At 40.3% G+C, this 24,090-nt stretch overlaps 1 protein-coding gene across 1 annotated transcript; it reads left to right on the top strand.

The window, feature by feature from the left end:
• Nucleotides 1-5,690: 5,690 nt before the first annotated feature.
• Nucleotides 5,691-7,377, top strand: LOC147905358 (cysteine proteinase COT44-like). The gene is made up of 4 exons (XM_087402377.1): nt 5,691-6,195; nt 6,355-6,596; nt 6,687-6,827; nt 6,932-7,377. Exons 1-4 carry the CDS (start codon nt 5,751-5,753, stop codon nt 7,166-7,168), a joined length of 1,065 nt encoding a protein of 354 aa, XP_087258503.1. The 5' UTR covers nt 5,691-5,750; the 3' UTR covers nt 7,169-7,377.
• Nucleotides 7,378-24,090: the final 16,713 nt, after the last annotated feature.

The following is a 24,090-nucleotide window of genomic DNA, read 5'->3' as shown; positions in this document are numbered from 1 at the left end:
GCTAAAGTGCTTAGAATGTAGAGCATGATTTGTTGATAATTTTTGCTTTTTATACCATTGCAAAATTCCTTTAGACTCAAAAGTTACGGCCATTTGAACTTTGTCTAATGACTGGTAAAAATGATGAGGTGGCATGTGGGTGAGGTGGCAATGTGTGTTCACATAATGCTTACAAAAGGTGTGCCTTGGTGGCATTGTGTGCTTAGGTGGCACATGTTGATGTGGCTTGATGATATGGCATCTGAGGTGGTATGATGACATGGCTACAAAGTAGGCTTACTGATGGAACAAAGGTGACATGGCATGTGACATGTGAATGTGCTAATGAGTTGGCATTCTAATGTGGCATGTGGATAAGTGTTGATGTGGCAAGGGTGGCCAAAACCTGACCCTTGTCCTAACCCTAACCTTATCACTAGCTTGGCCTTCTCTGTTGTGAAGGTTTTAGGAGATCTCTGGTGATGGCGATTCATGGTGGTAGCCTAGAGCAAGATGAAGGTGAGGCTGAAGAAGGAGATGATTGAAAGTTGTTGAGTCCTAGAAGTACTTGTTGTTGTAATTAGTCACGTAGGTCATCCCATAGTGTTGTATATGTTACTATTGTGTTGCATTTGAGTCACTTGCTGGTGCTACTTGCTTGCTTCTTGTGTTGCTATTCTCTATGTTTGTCTTGCCATAGTTGCCATGTGAGTTCTCTCATCATTGTAGGTTGGTTGGCCGTTTGTCTGCTTGTGTAGATGTTTTATCAATGTAGGGTTCTGTCTTTGTTCCTTGTCTCTTTGTTGATGTTGTGTGCTACTTGTTGTCTATCTTTGGGTTGTAGATGTCCTTGCTACTAATTGCTTGTTTGCTTCATTGCTAGTCATCTATTACTATGTGCTATTTATTGGTGCATTTTAGTTTGCCCATCTCTGCTTTGCCATAGTAGTCTTTGTCATGAGTCGCATTTGTGTGCCATCAAAGTGAGTGTGTTGCTTGAATGTCACATATGTTGTAGCCTTCGTGTTGAGGTTGCCCCAAGCATTGAGTGTTGTTGATGTTGTCGTTTTGTGGGCCACCTTATATGCACATTGCTGCTATAGTATTGTTACTATATCTTTTGCTTTTGTATGTCACTTGCTTTATTGGTGCATTGTTGATGTTGTCTGTCATGGTAGTTGGGGTAGAGAGCTTGTTGATTGCTTGACTATTGTTGTTCAAAGAAACATTGATAGCAAGAATCGAGAGTTCTCTGTCTCAAAAAGAATCTCTCAGAATTGATACAAATCTTACAACAACTTATAGAATAGACTTTACAGAAATCTTAGTCAAGGAACCTTATAGCACCCAATGGCATTCAAAGTTTTGCAACACAATAACTCATAGTGAAAAAGAATGGGCCACATCAAACTAAAATGATAGAAGCTCCGCATGATGGAATTGAAAGATTTTTGAACTGAAACGGAGAGTGAAAGGATCTCTACAAGAGCTTGGTTAGAGATGAAGATGCCTCAAGAAGGAGGGTTTGTGACTTGATGAAACAAGGGCTTATGCCGTGATAAGCAAGGGATTGTGCCTTGACAGAGCAAGTGGTTGACTCTTAGAAGCGCTAATACCATGTTGGTAGATCTGGGGGAGAGAGTGGAGTGCACAACATAGGTAACTATACACTATGTATTGTACATTCATCATAAACATGAATATATACATGAAAACCCCTTAAGGTTAGGGTTAGGTTTAGGGAGAGAGAATGGAGTGCACAACATAGGTAACTATACACTATGCATTGTACACTTCATTGTATTCGTCATGAACATGAATATATACATGAGAACCCCTTAGGATTAGGGTTAGGGTTGGGGTTCAACCTATGCCTTCATGGTATGGTGCATTTACATCATCGGTAACCATCATCAAAGTTAGGGACACTCATGACCATCACATGCTTCAATGAAGGACCAAAGCTTGATCAGAGACACACAACAACATGCCCTCAACCATAAACAACCACAAAAATATGCCCTCAACCATAAATAATTGAAGAGAAACCAACACACATAATGTCATTTTATTTAGACATACCTTCCTTGCAATAGCATACTGACATCAATCTCTTAAATCACAATCTATCTTGCAAGTAAGTATAGAGAGATGGAGGCATGAAAAGGAGGATAGCTAAAAAGCTTTCACCTTCTCTAATCCCCTAAATATTGTCCTTCCTATATTGCTTAGCCAGACTAGTGCTTAGTTAAAAGTCAAGAAGGAGATAAGTTATTATGTTGCTAAGCCAAGCTAAGGTAGAAGCCACAAGGAGGAGTGAGAGTTGAGGATCAGCAAAAAGGAGGAAATCTATAGGCCCACATCAAATTGAGAAGGAGGTGATTTGAGAAATTGTGACATAAGTGAATGCCAACATCAAATTAAGAAGGAGGCGAATGGAGAAGCTGTGATAGAGGTGAATGCCAAGTAGGAAGGTCCCATCAAAGCTAGGTGGCATAATGAAATAGAAAGATCCAGGAGGGAGATTAGTGCAAAGAATAAATGCCTTCAAAATATTCAATTTAAGGGCTCTTTGCACATTATATTAACCCTAATCATACCATAAACCAAAATTTAGCACTAATTAATATTAACGCTAGTTAAAGCCTAATTATACAGAAACCACAATTTAACATTAATTAAGTCTAGTTTCATATTTATGAAGATCCTACTTCAAGTCTTGGAGATTGTGGGCCAAAAGTCCAACCATAAGCCCATAGTCCCTTACCAATTTCTAAACCAAGTACTTTTAAGCCTTTGCTAAAGGACAAGTTTTTGAAAAAGAATTAGTTGTTCCTAAAGGACTTGTTTGATGTTAATGCAAAAAGTAAAAAGTAGTTGGGAAATCACCAAAAGCAGTGGTATTATAATAGCATTGCTTTGGAACGAGGTGCCAATAGCAAAAAGCACATCTAAAAATCATGCTAAGGGACTTCCAAGTCTTCGATAAAGTACTCCTCTGACCTCAATCTCGACTAACTTCCCGGTCTCCGATTAAGCACTTTGATAAAGCATTCCTTTAACTTCTATGTAAAGTGGTAGTATCAAAGCAACAAGTTGATAAATACTGGGATAGCCCATGCTAGGGAGAGAAAATGAAAACAATGAAGGGGAGAAAAAATGAAAACAATGGAGGGAAGTCTGCATGATGAAGGGAGGGGGGAAGGCAATGGGGGTTCACGTAAAACAAAAGCCATGGGGTGAAATTAACACGAATGAAGGGGGAAAGTCCAAAATGAAGGGTAGAGTGAATGAACAAGGGAAAAATAGCAACTCGGAGCTTGACCTTCACACAAATTAAAAGATGGAAGTTGAATCATTGTGTCGAAAAACACAGGCCGAATTTTGAGATTATGAGTGCAGGTTCTTTTACGAAAATCTAGGACAAGAGGAGGGTAGTGATAATGACAACAAGCCCTTGCTTTCAAGAGCCACCTCACCTTTCCTCCATTGATAGTGACCAATAGCTAATTTCGAGCTATAGTGAGAGGTGAGTTGAGGGATGGATGTGTTTTTTCACTTGGGAAATGGCTTGGGAAAGGGCATAGCCACGATTAAAGCTTAGTATGTGGGCAAAAGCACTCCTCGAAGTTCTCTAGGTTAAGAGAAGCACTCCTCTAAGTAGTCTAGGTTAAGAAAATCACTCTTGAACCAACCATTAGAGTAGTGCCCACCGATCTAAGGTGCGTTTAAAAAAACAAGAGTGGACACGTGTACATGGGCACTGCCTCCTAGTACAATGGTAAAATAAGCGCTTTTGGACACAAAAAAAAGGAAAGTTGATGATTTTTAAGTAGCAATTTGAAACACAAACTTAATTATTTTTTAAAAGATACACGTGGAAATTCACAAAATGAGTTTCAATCCTCCACTATAGCACTACCCAGTGCTAAGCTAATAGCTATGAGGAGGGAGTGCTCAGAAGAATATAAAGAAAATCACTCCTCTAAGTAGTCTAGGTTAAGAAAAACTCTCCTCTACTTCTCTAGGTTAAGGAAGATGTTTAGTAGGGTTAGGTTAACCTAGTCAACCTTCTAAGTAGAGATTAAAGGATAAATCAACCATGTGATCTCATGGTCTTCCTTATTTTCTTCCTCCTTATCGTTTGGGCTTTGGCTATGGCATCCTTCCCCTCCCTCCTCTTCTGCTTCCTCCTCACCCTTGAGAAAAATGTGTGGTAGAAGCATTCCTCGAAGTCTTGGAGGTTAAGAAAAGCACTACTCAAGTTGTCTGGGTTAAGAAAAGCACTCCTCTATGTTGTTTGGGTTAATTAAGAAAATCACTCCTCTCTAACTTCTCTAGGGTAAGAAAGCTCTGTAATAAGTGGATTAAGAGGTTAGGTTAACAAAGTCAATGTCCTAAAGTAGAGTTTAAAGGATAAATCAACCACATGATCTTAGCGTCTTCTTTGTCTTCCTCATCTTGTAGCCTCATCTAAGTTCCTCCTCATCCTTTGAGCTCTAGCTATGGTGTCCTTCCCCTCCCCCCTCATCCTTTGAGCTCTGGCTCTAGCTTTGGCATTCGTCCCCTCCCTCCGCTTTTGCTTCCTCCTTGCCCTTGAGAAAAAGGTGTGGCAAAAGCACTCCACGAAGTCTCGAGGTTAGAAAAGCACTACTCGGGTCAAGAAAAGCACTCTTGTCTAAAGAAAAGCACGTCTCTAGGGTAAGAAAGCTCTATATCAAGTGGAAGAGGCTAAGGTAACTAAGTCAATCTCCTAAGTAGAGGTTAAAGGATAAATCAACCACGTGATTATCGCCTCTCGAAATCCTCGAGGTTAGAAAAGCACTACTTGGATTAAGAAAAGCACTCTTGTCTAAAGAAAAGCACGTCTCTATGGTAAGAAAGCTTTATATCAAGTGGAAGAGGCTAAGGTAACTAAGTCAATCTCCTAAGTAGAGGTTAAAGGATAAATCAACCACGTGATTATCACCTTCTACGTCTTGTTCGTGTTTGAGACTTGCATTCAATGCCAAGATGAAATCAACAAAATACACCCATCGTGCCATGTAGGTGATGCACACCACGTGTCAAGCCCACAACATTGTGTCAACGAGAGCCACACAAAATGTGAGATCGACACGAGAAATTCAAGAAATTGAATTTCGCTTTTGGAGAACCAGCGTCTACAATTAGACCTACCCTCCTTTAGGAAAGGGTGTGGCAAAAGCCCTCCTCAAAGTCCTACTTAGGTTAAGAAAAGCACTTCTCTAGGGCAAGAAAGTTGTATATATATAAAGAGGATTAAGAGGTTAAGTTAACTAAGTCAATCTCCTGAGTAGAGTTTAAAGGATAAATCAGCCACGTGATCATAGCGAAGTCATTGCTCTCCAATGAGGGTCTTGTCGGTATTAATCTTGAAGAATATGTCAGAGAGTTAAGAAAGGCCATAGACAAGAACAAATTTCATATGCAGAATCTAGATGGCCTGGCAAGACCGGTTTCGAAAGCGTCGGATGTTCAAGTCACTCGTATGGAGAGTTCAAGACTTGTAGCCTCGTCTTTGTGAGCGTGAGCTCTCCTCTTATGTTTCCTCGTGAGAAAAAGGTGGGGCAAAAGCACTACGGGGGTCTTAAGAAAAGCACGTAAGACAGCTGTAAATAAAGTGGATTAAGGAGACGTTAAGGTAATTAATGAAGTCAAGATCGAAAGTAGAGATTAAAGGACAAATCAAGCACGTGATCATCGTCTTCTTCGTGATACAGTTCATTTTTTTGTGAGCTCGAGCTCTGGCTATGGCTTCCCTCCCCTCCCTCCTCTTCTGCTTCCTCCTCGCCCTCTCCCTCTCTTCTGCTCGTCACATCGATTACAACCCAGACGACCTCTCCTCTGATGACCTCCTCCTCCACCTCTTCGACCACTGGATCCACACCCACTCCAAGAATTACTCCCTCCCCGATGGCTCCTCCGAGAAGCTCTCCCGCTTCCACATCTTCAAGCGTAACCTCTTCCACATCCACCAGCACAACCTCGGCTCCCACTCCCATCGCCTCGGCCTCAACCGCTTTGCCGATCTCACGCTCGACGAGTTCAAGTCCAAGCACCTTGGCTTCCGCCCTCAGATCCACAGCAACGGAATCCGACAGTTTGGGGCATTTTGCAACATCAATGGCGTGCCCTCCTCTGTAGACTGGAGAGAGAAGGGAGCGGTGACGCCTGTTAAAGACCAGGGGCAGTGCGGTATGTATTTTTCCTTTGCAATACCTGCTTCCGAGTTAATCTTTTGGTACTTCTGGAGTAGATCGGCGGATGGTGGCAAGTTTCGACGCTTTCTGCCAAGAATCAAGTGATTCCGTGGACGATTTTCTCACTAATCTCCTCGTTTTCTGCTTTCTGCAGGAAGCTGTTGGGCCTTCTCCACGGTGGGCGCGATCGAGGGTGCCCATGCCGTCGCCACTGGTGAACTTGTGAGCCTTTCCGAGCAGGAGCTGGTCAGCTGCGTCCACAGCAATTACGGCTGCAATGGCGGCCTTATGGACCCGGCCTTCAAATGGGTTGTAAAGAACGGAGGTATCAACACAGAGAAAGGGTATCCATATGTCAGTGGCAAGGGTAGCTCAAAGTTGTGCAAATGGCTTCGGGTAAGCGGTCTCTGATCCCTTTGCTTTTCGACCTTGAGTTGCAAAGTTAACGCGGTTTTCACTCGGTCAATCGCCTGCCATTCCTTGCAGAAATTGCACAAGTCTGTTACTATCGATGGCTATGAGGACGTCAGGCCCAACGATGAAGCTGCCCTCACCTGTGCCGTCGCCAAGCAGCCTGTGAGCGTTGCTATCAATGCAGGAACCTACGACTTCCAACTCTACGCAGATGTATGTGTCTATTGTTTTTTTTCGTGAGTCAAAAGCAGGATGTTTTACAGAAGGTAGTTTTTTGTCTGCGTGTGTGTTGATGGATGTTTCCTGGTATGATGCAGGGTGTTTTCAGCGCTTGCTCCGACAATCCGAACGACATCGACCACGCGGTGCTGGCAGTTGGTTATGGGTCTGAGAATGGTAAGGATTATTGGATTGTAAAGAACTCATGGAGCGAGGACTGGGGTTTGGATGGATACGTTCACATTCAACGAAGCACTGGCAACGCGCGAGGTACCTGCGGAATCCACTCTTTCCCATCCTACCCCATCACCAAGGCGAGTTCGAGCTCCATGTGATCAAAGACTGAGATTTGGAGAAAACGTTGGTGATCCCAGGGGAGCCTTAAACTCAGTTCACTCTACTGTTGATAACATTGATCGTCTCTGTACAGTGTAATTCTGCATTCACTTTGATGCTTTCTGCTCTCTTAGAGTTTACGTTGGCATTGTACATTGAAGCTTTGGACCAGCCAATAAATCAACTTTCTGGTATTTAGAGACACAAACTTCTTTCGATTGTCTTCAAACATTGCACTTCATTAGCTCCTGTTTAACCGATTTATCTTGATTTCATTTGCGCGGATTACCACATACAGAAGACAATGATTCGTAGATTGTGAACCCTACAAGTCTTTCTACACTTTGGTGAAATCCAATTTCTGTCTGTCTCATAATAGTCTGTTATTAGTGATTTCGTTTGTGGGAGACTTTGGGAGGTCAATGAAGAGATTTCGTTTGTGGGAGACTTTGGGAGGTCAATGAAGAGATTTTGGGCATGCTCTTAGTTTGATGAAGAAATATATGTCCCTAGTCCTATTAGTGGACTCGAGAATTTCACCCTATGAAGTTTTCATCCATATTGGGGCTTGCTGATATTGCAATAAATCCTTTCCTATTAGCTATATTGTCTAAGCATTTCTATTTTGCTTCCTTATGAAGGGCCATGATGACGAGATAAGTGTTGCTTTGCTTTGCTAAGTGTCTTCCTTTTGATTTTCAAAAAATTGTAGTACCTCTTTTTTCTTCGTGTTCTCTATGGATTAATTTATTTATGGATTAATTAACCTATGTTTCTGCATGGGTTAATGTATTGTATGCATAGACTATGTCCAAGGGGGGCTTTCCCAAAGGTTTAAGAAAATATTCAAACTCAAAACCATCTTTTTCCCATGCGCGAGCCCTGCCACTAAGCTATAGAGTAACATTATATGCCCATTTCCTTATAATAGTATTATAAATGCTCCCTCACCTCCCTCCTCCTTTGAGATCTCCTTTCCTCTATAATGAGTGGTCCCTCCCTCTTCATCCCCTCCCCAATCTCATGTCCCTCCTTCTTTAATGCCCCTATCCTCCATTATTCTTTAATCAGTGCCTCCCCCCTTTATAACTTAGTTTAGTCATGGCCTTACCCTCTTCCTTTCTCCACAACTAATTAATAGGAATTATCCATTTTTCATATGATGGGGCACCTATTTGATAGGCACCAAATAAAAAAGGAGATGCACGTGGAGGTAGGGAGAGCTTGGGGAGGGGAGAGAGGCACGATCCTTTTTTTAAAAAAAAATTCGGGAGGGGGGAGGATAATTTTTACTTCTAAGGTTAATAGTTTCCAAATTTTGGGGGCAGTTAACTTAGGTTAATTATCTATATTTGATTGGTGGAAAACTAATTAATTGAAATTTGAAGAGAAGTTGAGTAGGGCCACATAAAGGATAAAGGTTTTTATTTGCTCATTCTAGTGCTTAGTTGATTTCACTTATGTTCCGTTCCCTTGTAACACCTCCCCAAAATTTTATCTTCTTCATCTGTCCTCATGAACAAAGTGTGACAAGGTCAACTATAAAGAGAGATTTTCGAATTCGGTTGGGTGACTAATAATCGAACCACCCTCCTTTCATCCTTTGGGGTTTTCTCCTTGATAGCCAAACTCTTTCATTTCCTTCACTATTGTCTCAAAAAAATGAACTTGCTTAGAACATAATTAAATGAAAGAATCGAATTTGTAGAAACCATACCACATGTAGATACTAAGGTTTTGGTCATTAATGCTAATTAATCCACATGACGAACAAACCAATCATAGAACATATCAATCAATGCATCTTCTTGCGTATATCGAATACATTCTCATAAAGATGTTACTAACTCTAAACCAAGTTTGCATATTCTGTGATTGTTGAGAACTTTGCGGTCCACGGTCAAGGTCATGAGTAGCATTGACATTTGATATATAAGAAGTGAACATTCTTATGAAATGTAACAATTAACCGAAAAAATACTCTTGATATTCTCTTCACTACCTAGTTGGGACTCACACCCAATGTTGGGAAGATGTGAGGTGGCAACATCTTAATTGGAGCATCTAGAGAGGGATGACCTCAACTTGCTATGCAAGCGTATGCATGGATTCATCACGGGTTAGCTTGCTAGACTTATCAAAATAGGTTTCCCTTGATGGAAGTCCATGTTGTAAGGAATTCAAAGGATGCATTGTCCATCGTTGCCGTATGTAGCTGGTTAGATGCAGATGGCTTGAGGTGGGAGTTAGCAAATCAGTGTGATTCTCTTCCATCATCTTATTGCCCCAAAGACTAATACAAAGTTCCACAACATATTTGATTAACTATCCGGGTGATTATTGAAAGCACGAGTTGATTGAGCTGCTATGAGCAGAGCATGTTTGAGGAGGACATGGACTTAGTCTCTCATCAAGGAGGTTGTATTGAGTCCATGGCTTTGGATGCAAGCATGTAGAGATCCTTTAAAGCAACTAGATAGATGTTAAGGAGCATCGGCATCAGCATGTGTGCATTACTATCTTACCATCTTACAACCATGTAGATGAGATCATGTGTTGGAATATGTGTGCTTCGATGTGCTAACATGCATCTCCATGTTGTGAGCTCCCTTGAGAGACATTGGAGTTGCACCATGTTAAGGATGTTTGCTTGTACTTATGGGTGGCTATTTCAATTATCCCATAAGTCCACTTCTCTAGGGCTTGCTATATAAATAGGAACCCTTGGTCTTGTATTCATTCATCATTCATCAGCCACTTATGAGAGTCACCTAAGGCACGTTTGAAATGCTCATTGACCAACAAAGGGGTTGAGCCTAATGCAGGAGAGAAGATCTCGGTAATTGCTTATGGAAATATATTTTTGTTGTGTTGATGTTGATCTTGTGGCATCTACTCCATTGCCATTTATTTTGACACCTTACTAAAAGGCACATAATTCAACTAGACTTGGCGAGGATTACATATTCACCTAATCACATGGACTTGTGCGAATTACATTTGTGAACACCTTTTTTGTGAAATCCCACACACAATGATGGCAAAACCCTCTTGGTAAGCAAACTAATGAGAAATTGGCATATTACTATCATTAATTTTGCTAATACAATCGATCAAAAGTAATTTACTGTTGGCAAAGAAGGCCTAGCGGTAGATTGGCTATTAACATCGGTACAAGCAATATGACCGATGATGAAAGTACACAAAAACAAACCACTAGTAGTATTATTATTATAGGTGGTATAGGGTAGTGGTGATGCTAATGGTGTCTTTACCACTAGCATTATAGTGGTGACGATAATGGTGTCTTTACCACTATTATTGCAAATAATGCCTATGAGCTCTTATCACTACATCTATATAAGAGCTAGTTTGGCCATTTTGATTGCTTTGAACTTGTGAGGTAATTTTCCTCTCTTCTCCTAAGCCCCACCCAAGGACCCAAGGAATGGTTCCTAGCCCCTATGCCCACAAGGTGATGGGGCTAGATGGGACTACTCCTAAGGTCAAGTCCCTAGATTCTCTCAAAGAGGAAGGTGGTCTTGTTGTTTTTTAAACATACATTATGTATCATGCACTATATGTTGTACATCATAAGTTGCACTAATACTTGGATTTTGTATATTTAGATATTGTTATGCAACTTGCAAAGTTTTGCACATCCTTTTTTGTGAGATGGAAGGTTACACTGGCTCTAAGCACAAGTATGTCGAGTTAAAAACACACAACATAGGCTAATTAGCCAAATGCTTTGAGAGTAGTTTCTAGAGTAGATAAATAGCATGTAAGAGAGAGAGATGGATGCCACAATAAAGAGCACAGATAGGTCACATAATTTGAAGGCCAAGGCCATAGTAGACATGCAATAGATGTTGGAAGCAGATGCTCAAACTAGTGGGTATCATCATTGTGAATTGGGAGTCAAATGCATTGCTCTGTGTTGAATCCACCATTGGCAATGTTTACACATAATTTGGGCAATCATGTGTTGCAAGGCCAACATTTGCCAAAACTATTTTAGTGCATCACAGATGGAATGATGGGATGCAATGTGGGCTCTACTTAAAGCTAAAGTCTTACAATCTAACAAGAAGAACCTCATGATTAAGAGTTGGGTGAAGAAGGAAGGTTTGATGTTTGGAATGGAAATGAAGCGAGCTAAGTAAGATGAAGAGGGAGGCATTGTAGTCTTGAAAGGGAAGGTGCTTTTGGAGGTGACACATGAAAAGTATAGTGGCGAGGTATCACATATAAAATGTTACTTTTGTGACATTTATCATAGAGAAAGAGGTTTGAGCTAAAAAGATTGGGACTATCTATCGAGTCCGTCTAATAGGTTATAGTCTATTACAACATGTATGGTATGCTGGCATGAAGTACAAGGGTAATGTCAGGATTCATAGATGAGAAGCACAAAGAGAGGTGGCCCGGCAAATAGCACACCCTGTCCTTGTCCTAGTTTTTGTTCCTACCATAGATAAGCCTCTCTAGACCATCACACCATACTTTAATGGTGGGGGCATTTCTCAACATTTCCCCAGGTTGCCATTTAATGAAGGGTGGTCCTTTAGGTGTTACATTGATGCATACTTAGGGGGAGGGGTTATTGCATCCACAAAAAAGAGGGCTCTCTTGCGATTCTCCACCCAACCACAACCTCTAGAGAGTGCTTCCCCTGTGAACATATGTGATTTGTTTTTTTTGTCACTCTCTAGCCTCTTTCATGATGAAGCTCTCTCTTTGTCTCTATCTCTACCTCAGTCTCTTTCTGTCTGTCTGTCTGTCTCTCTCAGCCCCCCATGAGCCCAATGCTTGCCACATGGAGCCTACTTGTGTGTGTGTTCCCCAAGGGACCCTTCTAATAAAGTCCTCCCCATAACTTCCCTTTGCACCTTCTCATTATGTCTTAGTCTAAGGGTGACCAAGCCCTTTCGACCCCACTTACAAAAACATTGTCTTGCCCATGTGGTTTCGCTCCTTGCCCCATAACCAAGCCATGATCTTCCATGATTATGGCTGACATAACATTCCCTACTCCTAAGAATGGTTTACGTCCTTGAAAATAAAATTGGGAAACCTCCTCTAGAGAGTGCTTACTCTTTTCGATGTTGAACTCTCTTTTTAGGTCTATCTTTCCAGCTATCTAGACATTCGTGCATATTGTATGTCGCATGCATTTTTCTTGTCGATCTTTCTTTTTGGTTCATGTGGTATAGTAGCAGTTTCAATGAGGTGAACTAGGATGTCATTTCCAATGAGATTATCATCATCTCCTAATTTTCTTTTTAGCTTATTTACATGAAAAACTAGATGTATTCTACATCCCTCTCGTAAGGCTAATTTGTAAGCTTGTTCTTTAATTCTCTTAAGTATTGTAAATGGTTCACCATGCCTAGGAGACAACTTTGGACATTTATCTATCTTTAGGGATTCTAAAGATTCAAGTACCCTAAGGTAGACTTTCTCATTTACTTCGAACTCCAACCTTCTACGATGGGGGTTTCATAACTTCTTGCTCTATCCTGAGTCCTGATGCTTTCTTTAGCTAGCTTAAGCATTTGATTCATATGCTCAGCCACTTGAACCTTGTCTTTTTCGAATCCCACTGCAACTAGGGCTCTAGATTGAAATCCATACATCATCATCATGAATGGACTAAAACCTGTTGTAGTTGAATGTTGGCACTATATATGCAAATTCTAATGTGGGAAAATGTTAGCAAATAGAGTCAAGTTGTGTCAGTTTTGGTTTGTTCTAGTGAGTCCAGTGTGAGTTTTAGTCTAGTGTGTCCTATGGATGCCACGTGTCACATTGGGAGTTATCCGATATGCATTGGTACTCATATGTGTGTGTGCACTCTATATAAGAGCTGTACTTGTCACTTGTCACATGAATTAAGTATCAAGCTACAAGCTCTTTGGTTTACATGTGAGGAATTTCATTTTGATTCATTGCTCTAGTCATTTCATTTCCATTTCATTATGTCACTCTTTGAGTATCACTTCCTCTCTCCCTAGCCTACCCTCTCTCTCTCTCTCTCTCTCTCTCTCTCTCTCTCTCTCTCTCTCTCTCTCCCTTTCCACCATGTGCCTTCATGTCATATCAAAGACTCCCTTCCAATATTCCCCTTCTTCTTGTTCTATCTAGAGGATGAGAGAAGCTCGCAAATGGAAGCTCCCCTCTCCTCCAAGGTAGGGCCCCCATTCCCTTAGCATCGCAATGGTTCCTCGCCATCAAGTACCCGTTTAGCTTTAAATGCCTAGCCAAAAGAAACCCCATTAGCCCGTACTACCTTAGGATTGTTGCCTGCTCTTGTTGCACCACACTAGACTGTGTACACATCGAAGAGCCTGCTGTATAGTCTGTATAGGCTTCCACTCTACTCATACAGATGTGACACCATTGCCCTTGGGACTTCCACCAACAGTAGCTGCTCCAGTCTTGATTGGAGTGCCACTTGCAGTTGCCCCTCCCCTCAATTTTCATGCCATTTATAATTGCTTACAGCCTCAATTTTCGAGCCATCATCTGATGCCATCTACTCTGTTCCTCTTGCCCTCAAAACCATGCCAAAAATTTCTTTTGATTTTGCCATAGATTGCCTCTCTTACCGTCTTCATTCGAGCTTCCTGTTGGTGCTCACAAATCTGATTTGAGTGGCCCAAGATTTGTGTCTTCAATTGGGCAGCTCCCTTGAGCATTTTCGCTCATTTTTTGGAGCCTCTTTACATCCGCCGGTGACTCACATCACGACATTTTGAGAGTCATCATGTGATTGCTACTTGTAGTTGCTCCCATGGCCGACATTGACATATCATTCGAGGCATTCTTGCCATATTCTTCACCAACATACTTCTTCGGATCGAGATGTATAGTCTTATGTGCAACTACTTGGGGTCATTTACGAGTTCTCTACACTTGCTATGCTTAAAATGAATGAAGTATATTTTTATTTTCTATGATTGGGGTCAATAAAGGTCCTCAACCTTGGATAGTCCTCCTAAAATGAGGTATTGATTTTATATTTGTCATGTGTGGCTCCATGTCCCTCATTAGTCCCTAGACCCAGGAGGGGGATGTACTATGGAAGCCATGTATTGGCTTTGATAGGTCTATTTATCAGGCCTCGCATGTGAGTTCTAGGATGTTGGTGCATTGGTCTCCTAGACCTCTGAGTTGGTCATGCATCCATGTATGATGAGCCTCTGAGCCATGCTAGGTGAACCTATGAGTCTATACCATGCTCCTAGCCTCTAAGCCATGCTCACTTGCCTCAGAGTTAGCATGGAGCCTCTAAACCATCATTGTGAAGTTCGATGATCATCATTATCATGTTCTGTTCTTGGTTCCATTCTAGTAGTCACCCACCTTTCCTCCATGGGGGGTGTTAGAAAATGGAGTCAAGTTGAGTCAGTTTTGGTTTGTTCTAGTTTTAGTCTAGTGTGTCCTATGGATGCCATGTGTCACATTGGGAGTTATCCCATATGCATTGGTACTCATATGTGTGTGTGTGCTCTATATAAGAGCTGTACTTATCACTTGTCATATGAATCAAGTATCAAGCTACAAGATCTTTGGTCTACGTGTGAGTACTTTCATTTTGGTTCATTGCTCTAGTCATTTCATTTCTATTTCATTATGTCTCTCTTTGAGAATCACTTCCTCTCTCCCTAGCCTACCCTCTATTTCTCTCTCTCTCTCTCTCTCTCTCTCTCTCTCTCTCTCTCTCTCTCTCCCTCTCTACCATGTGCCTTCAACAAATACTGCTCCCAATTAGTTTGCTTTGTACTTAAATATGCTCGAAGCATATCATTAGTGTGGCAGGATTGACCCTTTCAGTTTGACCATCACTTTGTGTGGATGATCTGTGGTGCTCATATTCAAAGAAGCTTCCAACCTCATAAATGTAGCCCCTCCAAAAAATGGCTATTAAATTTGCTATCCCGATCACTAATAATACTAGCTTTGGCAGCCCATACAATTTCTAAATAACAAATAGTGTGGCTAATTTTGGAGTTTTAACCTCTTCATTGTTGGTAGATCAATCTTGTGGTCCACTGAGTTTGGTCAACAACAATATATGAGAGCTACATGGAATGGCATTGCTAACTATGGACTGGGCTTCAAGCCCCCTTCATACCACACATTGCGTACAACATTGTTAGACAACGCATATGCAGAAGAGAAAGATCACATAAATCGCAACATTTTTGAGCAATTGCATAACATTGGATATACAATTGTCTCAGACAGGTGGACAAGCATAAAATTCCATTCTTTATGAAATGTGATGGTTGTATTGCCGCATGGGGAGGCCTTTCACATGTCAATTGATGCCTCACATGTAAAGAAGTTGGGGACATATATAGCTAGCTTATTATCAAAGGTCATAAGAGAGTTAGGCCTTGAAAAGGTTCTGTAGGTTGTCATGGATAATGCCAAGAGTTATAAACAAGTGGGTAGAATATTGCAAAGGGAGTATACCAATCTATATGCATCTTCTTGTTGCACATATGCTTTAAATATTACATTAAAAGATTAGTATAAACAAGTGCCATGGTTCAAAGAGATTATTTGAGAGGCTTGATACATCGTTAAGTTAATACAATCAAATCAATCTTTATGTCTTATGATGGTTCTAACATGTTGCAATTGCCAACCACCACGAAATTTTCCATGTACTTCTACACTTTGCAGTCCTTGGTGACGAATAGGAGTTTTCTTATAGAGGCATTTCATTGTGATTCATTTGAATGATGGATGTCAGAGTTGATGATTGATAGGGAAACAAACAAGAAAATGTATGACCTAAAAGAAACATTGGGATCCCCTACATTATGGAAATGATTTGAGGATGCTACTAATGTTATTATATGTGTTTAGGGCTTTGGACTCAAAGGCTCCAATAGTCGAAAAAGAATGGATGCACTTTTGGAGTATTGAGCAAGTTCTTATTGCGAGGAATACCCCTACTCGCCCAGGTCAAGAGAATGAGAGAAGACCAAATTTTAATGCTACAAAATGCAAGGAATTGTGGCAATTGTTTAGGCCTCGATGGAAGCTAGCTCACAATCCCTTGCATAGTGTTGTGTACCTTTTAGACCTCGAGTGGTGAAATATGAAGCCAGAAGAGATCCCAATTGTTATGTATGAGTTTCATAAGGCCGTGCGACAATATTATTCCTAAAACCATGAATTTGCAAAGTGTTGTAACGAGTTAGCCAAGTATCGATGCAAGGAGGGGTTGTTTGCAACGTGTGATGTTCAAGCATTGGAAGAAACTACATCTACTTGGAAATGGTGGATGATGAATGGTGGCATGTGTCAGCTTCTACACCCAATTGCAATGAGGGTTCTTCCTCAGACATGCTCAAACTCAGGCTCAGAAAGAAACTGGAGTTATTATAAGTACATTCATAGTACTTTATGAAATAGACTTCTAGAGGATGGGGCTGAGAAGCTAGTGTACATCTATGCCAATCATAAAATGCTAGAAACATTAAGAGATGTGGGATATGAGGAGAAAGTTCCAAAATGGATGTACAATATCCCACCTGATGCTGTAGCAGTCGTATTGTTGTAGATTCTGGAATCCCAAGAAGAGGATAAGGAAGGGACTGATGGTGCAACATTTGAGGAGGATAGTGATGAGGAGGATGAATTGGATGAAGATGAAGGAAATAATATTTTCCTTCCACAGAGGTCTAAAGATGAGGACATTGATGACGAACATGATGAGGATAGTGACTCGTGAATTATCACAATGATGGCAATGATGATGATAGTGGGTTTTGAATGTCTCATTGTATTCTGAATGTGTTCTTGTTTTTGGATTACAGGTTACAGGTTTAGGGTGGGATAAGAATTTCGCACCATATGGTATTGTCTTGATGGGCATATAATATGTCCCAAGTACTTTACTTCTTTTGTAAAGAATTCACATTTGGATTCTTTTGCAAAAAGAGAATCATCTCTAAGAAATTGGAACCCTTTCCTAAAAAATTTCAAATACATTTTCTTTGTTTTACTATAGGTTAGGACATCATCTAAAAATACTACAGCAAATTTTCCTTAATATGGTCTCAAGACACTATTCATAAGTGCCATAATATGAGCATTACTTTGAACTGATAATGCCTGTACCTAATATGAAATGATGTCTTAGGGACATCCTCTTCTCCAATTTGCACTTGGTGATATCATGATCCTAAGTCAATTTTAGTAAAATATTTTGCCCCTTGCAGTTGATCAAAGAGCTCATCAATGCAAGGCATAGGATACTTATTTTTAATTGTGATTTGATTTAAGGCTCTATAATCTATGCAGAAATGCATAGTGCCATCTTTTTTCTTTACCAGTAAAATTGGTGATGACCATGGTGAATTACTACGTTGAATTTGGCCCTTCCTAATGTATTCAACTAATTGTCTTTTGAACTCACGTTCTTTTGTTTAACTAAGCCTATAGGGTGGTTTACAAATAGGGCTAGATCCAAGAATTATGTCTATTTTATGATCTACATCTCACTCAAGGGTAAACCATCAGGCAAGTCACTCTGAAAGACATCTTTAAATTCAACCACCATTAAATCCTTAAATGAAGATTCATACATTTTAATCACATCAAGATAAAATTTATTCTTTTCAAATGTAGCAGAAGTAGAGTCACAAATAAAAGTTAGTTCATAGAGAAACACCTAGCCTTGTTCATGTTCTCCCTGAATCTGGAAGACTCTACCATCTTTTCAAACATAATGGAATTATTTGAATAACTCTACTGTAAGCTATCCCCAAGACTATACAACTAGTCTCAACTATGTTCGATCAAGATGCATAGTTTGGAAATCCAAGGCATACTAATAACCTTGGATATCCACCTCTACACCATGAATCTTGGTATCCCAAACCTTTTTATCGCTAGTCTTTACTAGAGAGATCACATATTTATGGACACTTGGACTCTTTTGGAAACTTTAATTTCTTAACTAATGAATAGTTTAAGAAATTATGTGTGGCACTATAATTGACCATCAATCTTACTCTTTGCCCCTTAATTTTTCCATGCATCTTCATGAGGACCAAAGGTGGGTTGCCACATTGCCGATTGTAGTTAACACATGTGGGTGCTATTCTCATGAAAACCCTCTACCTTAACGTACTTTTTAGTACCACTAAGCGTGTGTACTTGTCTTTGTGGACGTTTCTTTGGGGCTTTACCTCCTGCCTATTTATTTTTAGGGCAGTAGTAGCATGATCTTTGCTCAAATATTTGAGGCAAATATTTTCCTGCTTGGCCTTTTCATAATCCTCTTTCTTTGAACAGGAGGCAGTATCTTTGTGTTTGACATCTCTTCTGAGAAGCCTCCTTATTGAAGTGCCCTTTTATTTTTAGATTGGAAAATTTATTGAACTTAGGAACAAAGCCAGTTTATTTCAAAGTTCTAGCTTTAGATTTCCCCGTAATGCCCTCATATGTTTTGGCATATTTAATTGCTTCTTAAGAGGTCTTTAGAGAGTTTTTTCTCATCTCAGCCTTATAGTCCTGGTGTCTTTCAGACCTCTCATGAAACCCCTTACCTTTTGGAACTTGTCAATTCCTTTTAACTTAAGGACTGCCTCCCTATAGTTCGCTATGTACTCGACTAAAGTGTCCTTACCCATGCTACAATTGTCCCAAGCCGCCCAAGCTCTTTCTAACTCATTTTCAAGTAAAAAATTCCTTTAAGAAGGCTTATTCAAATTTAGTCCAATAACTAGGGATCTTAAAATTTTCTGTGAGGCTCATCCACCATTTATAAGCCTTATTCCCAAGGGACACGACTTGATTTTCAGGAGGGGTGCTCCTGAGTTGATGGAAATCTTGCCATTTTTGCAAGAATGTCTTTATCACGTCCTTGTTGCATTCTTTTTCTTTCCCATTGAAAATTGGTGGTTTCAAGTCCTTAAGAACATTAGAGGTTTGTTTAAGTCGATAGGTGGACCTCTCAACTTGACTAGGAGGAGTTGGTGATTGTGCCATGGGAGTCACTGATTGAGAATAGGATAACTTGGATGTGGCCTTAGTAAGAGATTTTAATGTGCCATTAATAGTCCCTAATTGCTTTTCTATAGTTTATGTTCAAATTTCTAGTTCAGTGAATTCCAAATATAGAATTCCATAATCATTGTAATGAACATCGTCCATTTCCATACTATCCTCTTGAATTTTTTATGCGCTTCCTGATGGGTTTCCTCTTCAACTATTGTTTTTCCTTTTCTAGCCTTTACTCTCTCCCCTTGATCGTCGCATCTCTTTTTGGAGTTGTCTCTTTAAAATTGTAGAATTTCCAAACAATATAAAGCCAAAAGCTTTATCGAGAGAAAAATATGATGGCCATTCCTTGGTATTTGTTTGAGGCATTGTATTTGTTTTCATAATTGGGTTGCTCTTTTGCTTTACAATCTTGCCCTTTAGTCCCGCTTTGAATTCACTGCCTTCAACCTTGATCTACCCAATCTCAATCTTTGATCCTCTTTCCTTGAATTCGGAGAGGCTAAAAAGATTGCGAATTTGGAGAGTAAGAATATATCCTTTAGAAAGAGGTAATTTTAGATGAAAAGAAAGTTTGGAAAAACAAGGGGTGGTTTAAAATAAGTTATGAGGTGGATTTTCTAAAGTTTTTAGACCTTAGAATGACATGGCTTTTAGTAAGAACTCTTTGTGTGTAGATCATCATGTCATCGGTTTGCAGATCAGGTCATGGGCCTTGACCAACCAAACTCTTTCCTTGCAAACCATCATGCTGTTGGCTTCCTCTGCAGATAGTTCTTAGCTCCTTACATCCTTTATATGAATAGCCAGGCATCAAGGTCACGTCACTAATGTTGTTTCTTTACTTTTGAATTCACTTTCTACTTAGTGAGAATAACTCCCATAGTGATAGACTTTACAACAAAGGGCTACCCTTGGGTCTTAAAGCAAAGAAGGATTTACTCAAGAGGGGCATATAGATGCCGATGATGCAAGAAAAAATCTCTTTCCCTCTTTGTGCTTCAAATTTTTTGTTGCCTTTGAATTCCTTACTGTATGATGAAAAAAAGCCCGATGTCCATTTCTCCATATGCAATTCCTATGAGTAGTGGAATACAGAGTTAATCTCTACCCCAAGATCCTAAAATCTATTGTTGCAAGGAATATCAGACCCAAAACTTTTCTAGTCTGGTGCAAGATCAACTGCAAAGTAGCATACTGATTTAGTTGACATTGTTCTTCATTGAAAAAGACACACTACGAGCCTTAATTGCCCAATCCCACAAGACCTTTGTCTCTGATACTAGTATTGCATCCACAACAAAGAGGAGCCACGACATCTAGAGAGTGCTTCCTCTGCGAGAGTATGTGATTTTTTTCTGTCTCTCTCCAATCTCTTTTATGATGAAGCTCTCTCTCTCTCTAGAAGTCACTCCTAAACCCAATGCTTGCCACATGGAGCCTACTTGTGTGGCGTGTGTCCCCCAAGGGACCCTTCCAACAAAGTCCTCCCCATAGACTTCCCTTTGCACTTTCTCATTAATGTCTTAGTCTAAGGAGATCCTAGACCCAAACCCTTTACTCCACATTTATGCAAACATTGTCCAACCCTCTTGGTTTCACGTCTTGCGATTATGGTTGATGTAACAAGGGTTGAGATGAGGGCATAGATAGAAGGCACAATAGAGGATGCAATCAAAGGATTAAGAGAAATGGCGCAAAGAATCAACTTCTTTTGTGCTAATGTGCACCATTTAAGTGATGCTTTCATGGCTAGACTAGCATGCTTGCATAAAGCCCAATGGTTCCATATAGACCTGCACCTTGGCAACATCTTGCTTGATTTTACTTCAAATGGTTAGTTGGGGAATGGAAAAATATTTTCAAAAGATCGTAGAAAGGCGTTCAAAAAAATGAAGTGGATGTAAGACAAAAGTGATGAGAATTGGGCCATCACAAGCAAAGTCATGCTCAAAAACACTGGCGTGCAAGAGGGGGGAGAGAGAGAGAAAGAGAGAGAGAGAGAGAGAGAGAGAGAGAGAGAGAGAGAGAGAGAGAGAGAGAGGAGGGAAAAGGAATGAGGGAAGAAGGGGGTCATGAGGCAATAGGAGACAAGAGAGGAACAAGGGGTAGCATAGGACTACTAAAGGTGAGAAAATAGGTATTACTCCCAATACCTCTTTTTCCACCTATAGTAGTGTATATATATGTACATCTACCCTCCCTCACCCCCCTCTTGGTCACTACATTCACAATACCTCTTTTCTCACCTTTAGTAGTCCTATGATACCCCTTGCCTCTCTCTAGTCTCATATCACCTCAGGGGGGGGGTCGAGGATATGAGACAAGAGAGGGGAAAGGGAAGGTGAGAAAAGAGGTATTGGGAGTGTAGTGACCAAGAGGGGGGTGAGGGAGGGAGATGTGCATATATCTTTTACCTATTAACCACAGACAAGGAGGAGAACATGCGGCAGCTTACCAATTATGGACATGTGTCACTCCACGTTAAGCATCACGACTCTTGACGCTCAATTTGAGGTTATCATTGGATAACTGATTCAATGCAAACGTTGAAGGTAATGGATGGAATCGATGCTAAAGTAAGAATGAAGAGCTGTAAAGACTATTGTAATTGTTGAGATAAATGCAAGGGACCCAAGTCTTAATTCAAGCAAGATAGAGGTCGAGTGCTGAGGTTTGACACAGTGCCAAAGGTGTGCAAAGAGAAGATTCACTTTCCTTCCTACATGGGTTTCGATGAAAACTGTAGCAAAGTCCTTGAAATTGTTGGGGTACAGCTAAGTCATGAGAGTCTAGGATAGAAGGTCCATAGATGGCTTGTAGAGACATGGCTAGCAATTGAGGTGTCCACAATTGGTAAGGCGAATAGGATGGAATGCTCTAACTTTAGGGCTCCATGCCTTTGTTCCTTTAAGTTTTCTCAAACATCGCACAACAAGCCCTAAGTTAGCACAACTGAGAGGACTGTTATAATTTCTCAAAATTCAAGACATTGAAAGCTTTGTGGCACCATACCATCCCATTTTAGATCATGGACAATGCATCACAGTTTCCCGTAACCATTACTTATTTAGAATCGGTGTTGCTCAATGGGTTGCCTAGATTTTAAAGTAAGTTTTTTGCTTGAATGCTTGCGACGTTACATTCACGAGTGCTGGACTTCAACTTTTAAATAGCATCATGCTATGTGTAGTGACTTGTACTAAAGCTTGTGTGCTACACAATGTGTCGTCTCTGGAAGGTTGGGAACAACTCCGATAAGAGAAGATGATTGGCACAAGATCATCATGCAGGTCTTTTAGTGCAATCAAAGTCGGCAGTGCAAAGTCTTCAAGGAGAGTCTATTGGCACTTTGGTTTTGCAAATGGGACAAGAATTAATGTATTCCTTGAGAAAACAAAAGAGACAAGGTCCACAGCCAAAAACTCGAAGACAGGCCAAGGTTTGAATACAAAGATTTGGCATCATAAGAAAAAGATAGAAAGGCTGTTGGAAGTCAATGGACTTCTCTCCTTAGTGATGAGCATTTGTAAGGCCCTATTGCGAGGCATTCTAGAAGGTGGCTTGCAAATATGTATGTACTCTTGAGCATGTGAATGCTTTCCAAGTTGACAATGTAGGCCATCAGGATCCATGGCACATTGATAGCAGTGCATCATCTCATATGACAAAGCATCAAGAATGGTTTGCAAAGATGAAACCATTAGGTGGTCCTAAGGATGTTATCCACATTGCAAATAACACACCAAATCCAATTCAAGGAATGGGCATAGTTCCTATGGACAATTTCACTGGTATGAAAGGATTGGTGAAAGATGTACTTTATGTTCTGAAGCTCAGTAAGAACCTTTTCTTAGTTGGAGAAATGATGGAACATAACTATAGAGTCATCTTTGATGGAGATGAATGCATTATCGGAGACAAATCTGAGGATATCAGCTAGTTGGAAAAGGACTCAAGGAAGGACGCTTATTAAAAATGTTAGCTACAGTACCAGATTTGCATGCCATAACAGTTGAACCTCAATTGATGCCACTTTCCATAGTATGGCACAAGAGGCATGGTCATGTCAATTTCAGAAGCTTGATGCAATTGAGAAATGAGAATATGGCAATTGGCATTCTGAACTTTTCAGTTTCTTGGAAAAATTTGCAAAGAATGTTGTTTCAGCAAACAAGCTAGAGCTAGATTTGGTAGAAAAGAGAAAGAGGCATTCTTGACTTAGTTCATACAGATGTATGGGGATATTCATAGACTCATAGTATCAATGGTGCACTCTACTACCTGACTTTCATCGATGACTATAGTAGATATTGTTGGGTCTACTTTCTTAAAGAGAAATTTGAGATATTTTTCAAATTTTAGGAGTTCAAAGCCATGGTAGAGAACCAGACAAGCAGAAAGATCAAAGCCATTAGATTAGACAGAGGAGGAGAATACACATCTACAACATTCTTGAACTTTAGAATTCACATGTGTAGATACTCCTCAATAGAATCCAAGAGCAGAAAGGAAGAACATGACTTTAGCAAAAAGTTCTAGAGCAATGCTCTTTGAGAAGCATCTTCCGAATCAGTATTGGATAGAAGCCATCAACACTACCAACTACTTACTTAATCGGCTTCCGATCGATGCAATTCAAGGTATGACACCTTATGAATCATTTGTTGGTTACAAGCCACGCATTGGGCGTCTTTGCATATTTGGATGCATAGCATATGCTCACATACATGATGATCATCACCGAAAGTTGGATGTTAAGTCACACAAATGCATAATGGTTGGCTACAGTGAAGAGAGCAATGCATACAAGTTTTTGATCCCATCAATAGACAGGTCATTACCTCTAGAGATGTGATATTTGATGAAGAAGCAGAATGGAAGACATCAT

This window comes from Dipteris shenzhenensis, chromosome 1 (genome assembly GCF_047967505.1).
Source record: "Dipteris shenzhenensis isolate YYH24624 ecotype China chromosome 1, Dip_SZ_1.0, whole genome shotgun sequence".
NCBI classification, from domain to species: Eukaryota; Viridiplantae; Streptophyta; class Polypodiopsida; order Gleicheniales; family Dipteridaceae; genus Dipteris; species Dipteris shenzhenensis.
The sequence above is the reverse complement of the archived record's forward strand: the minus strand, read 5'-3'. Positions and strand labels throughout refer to the sequence as shown.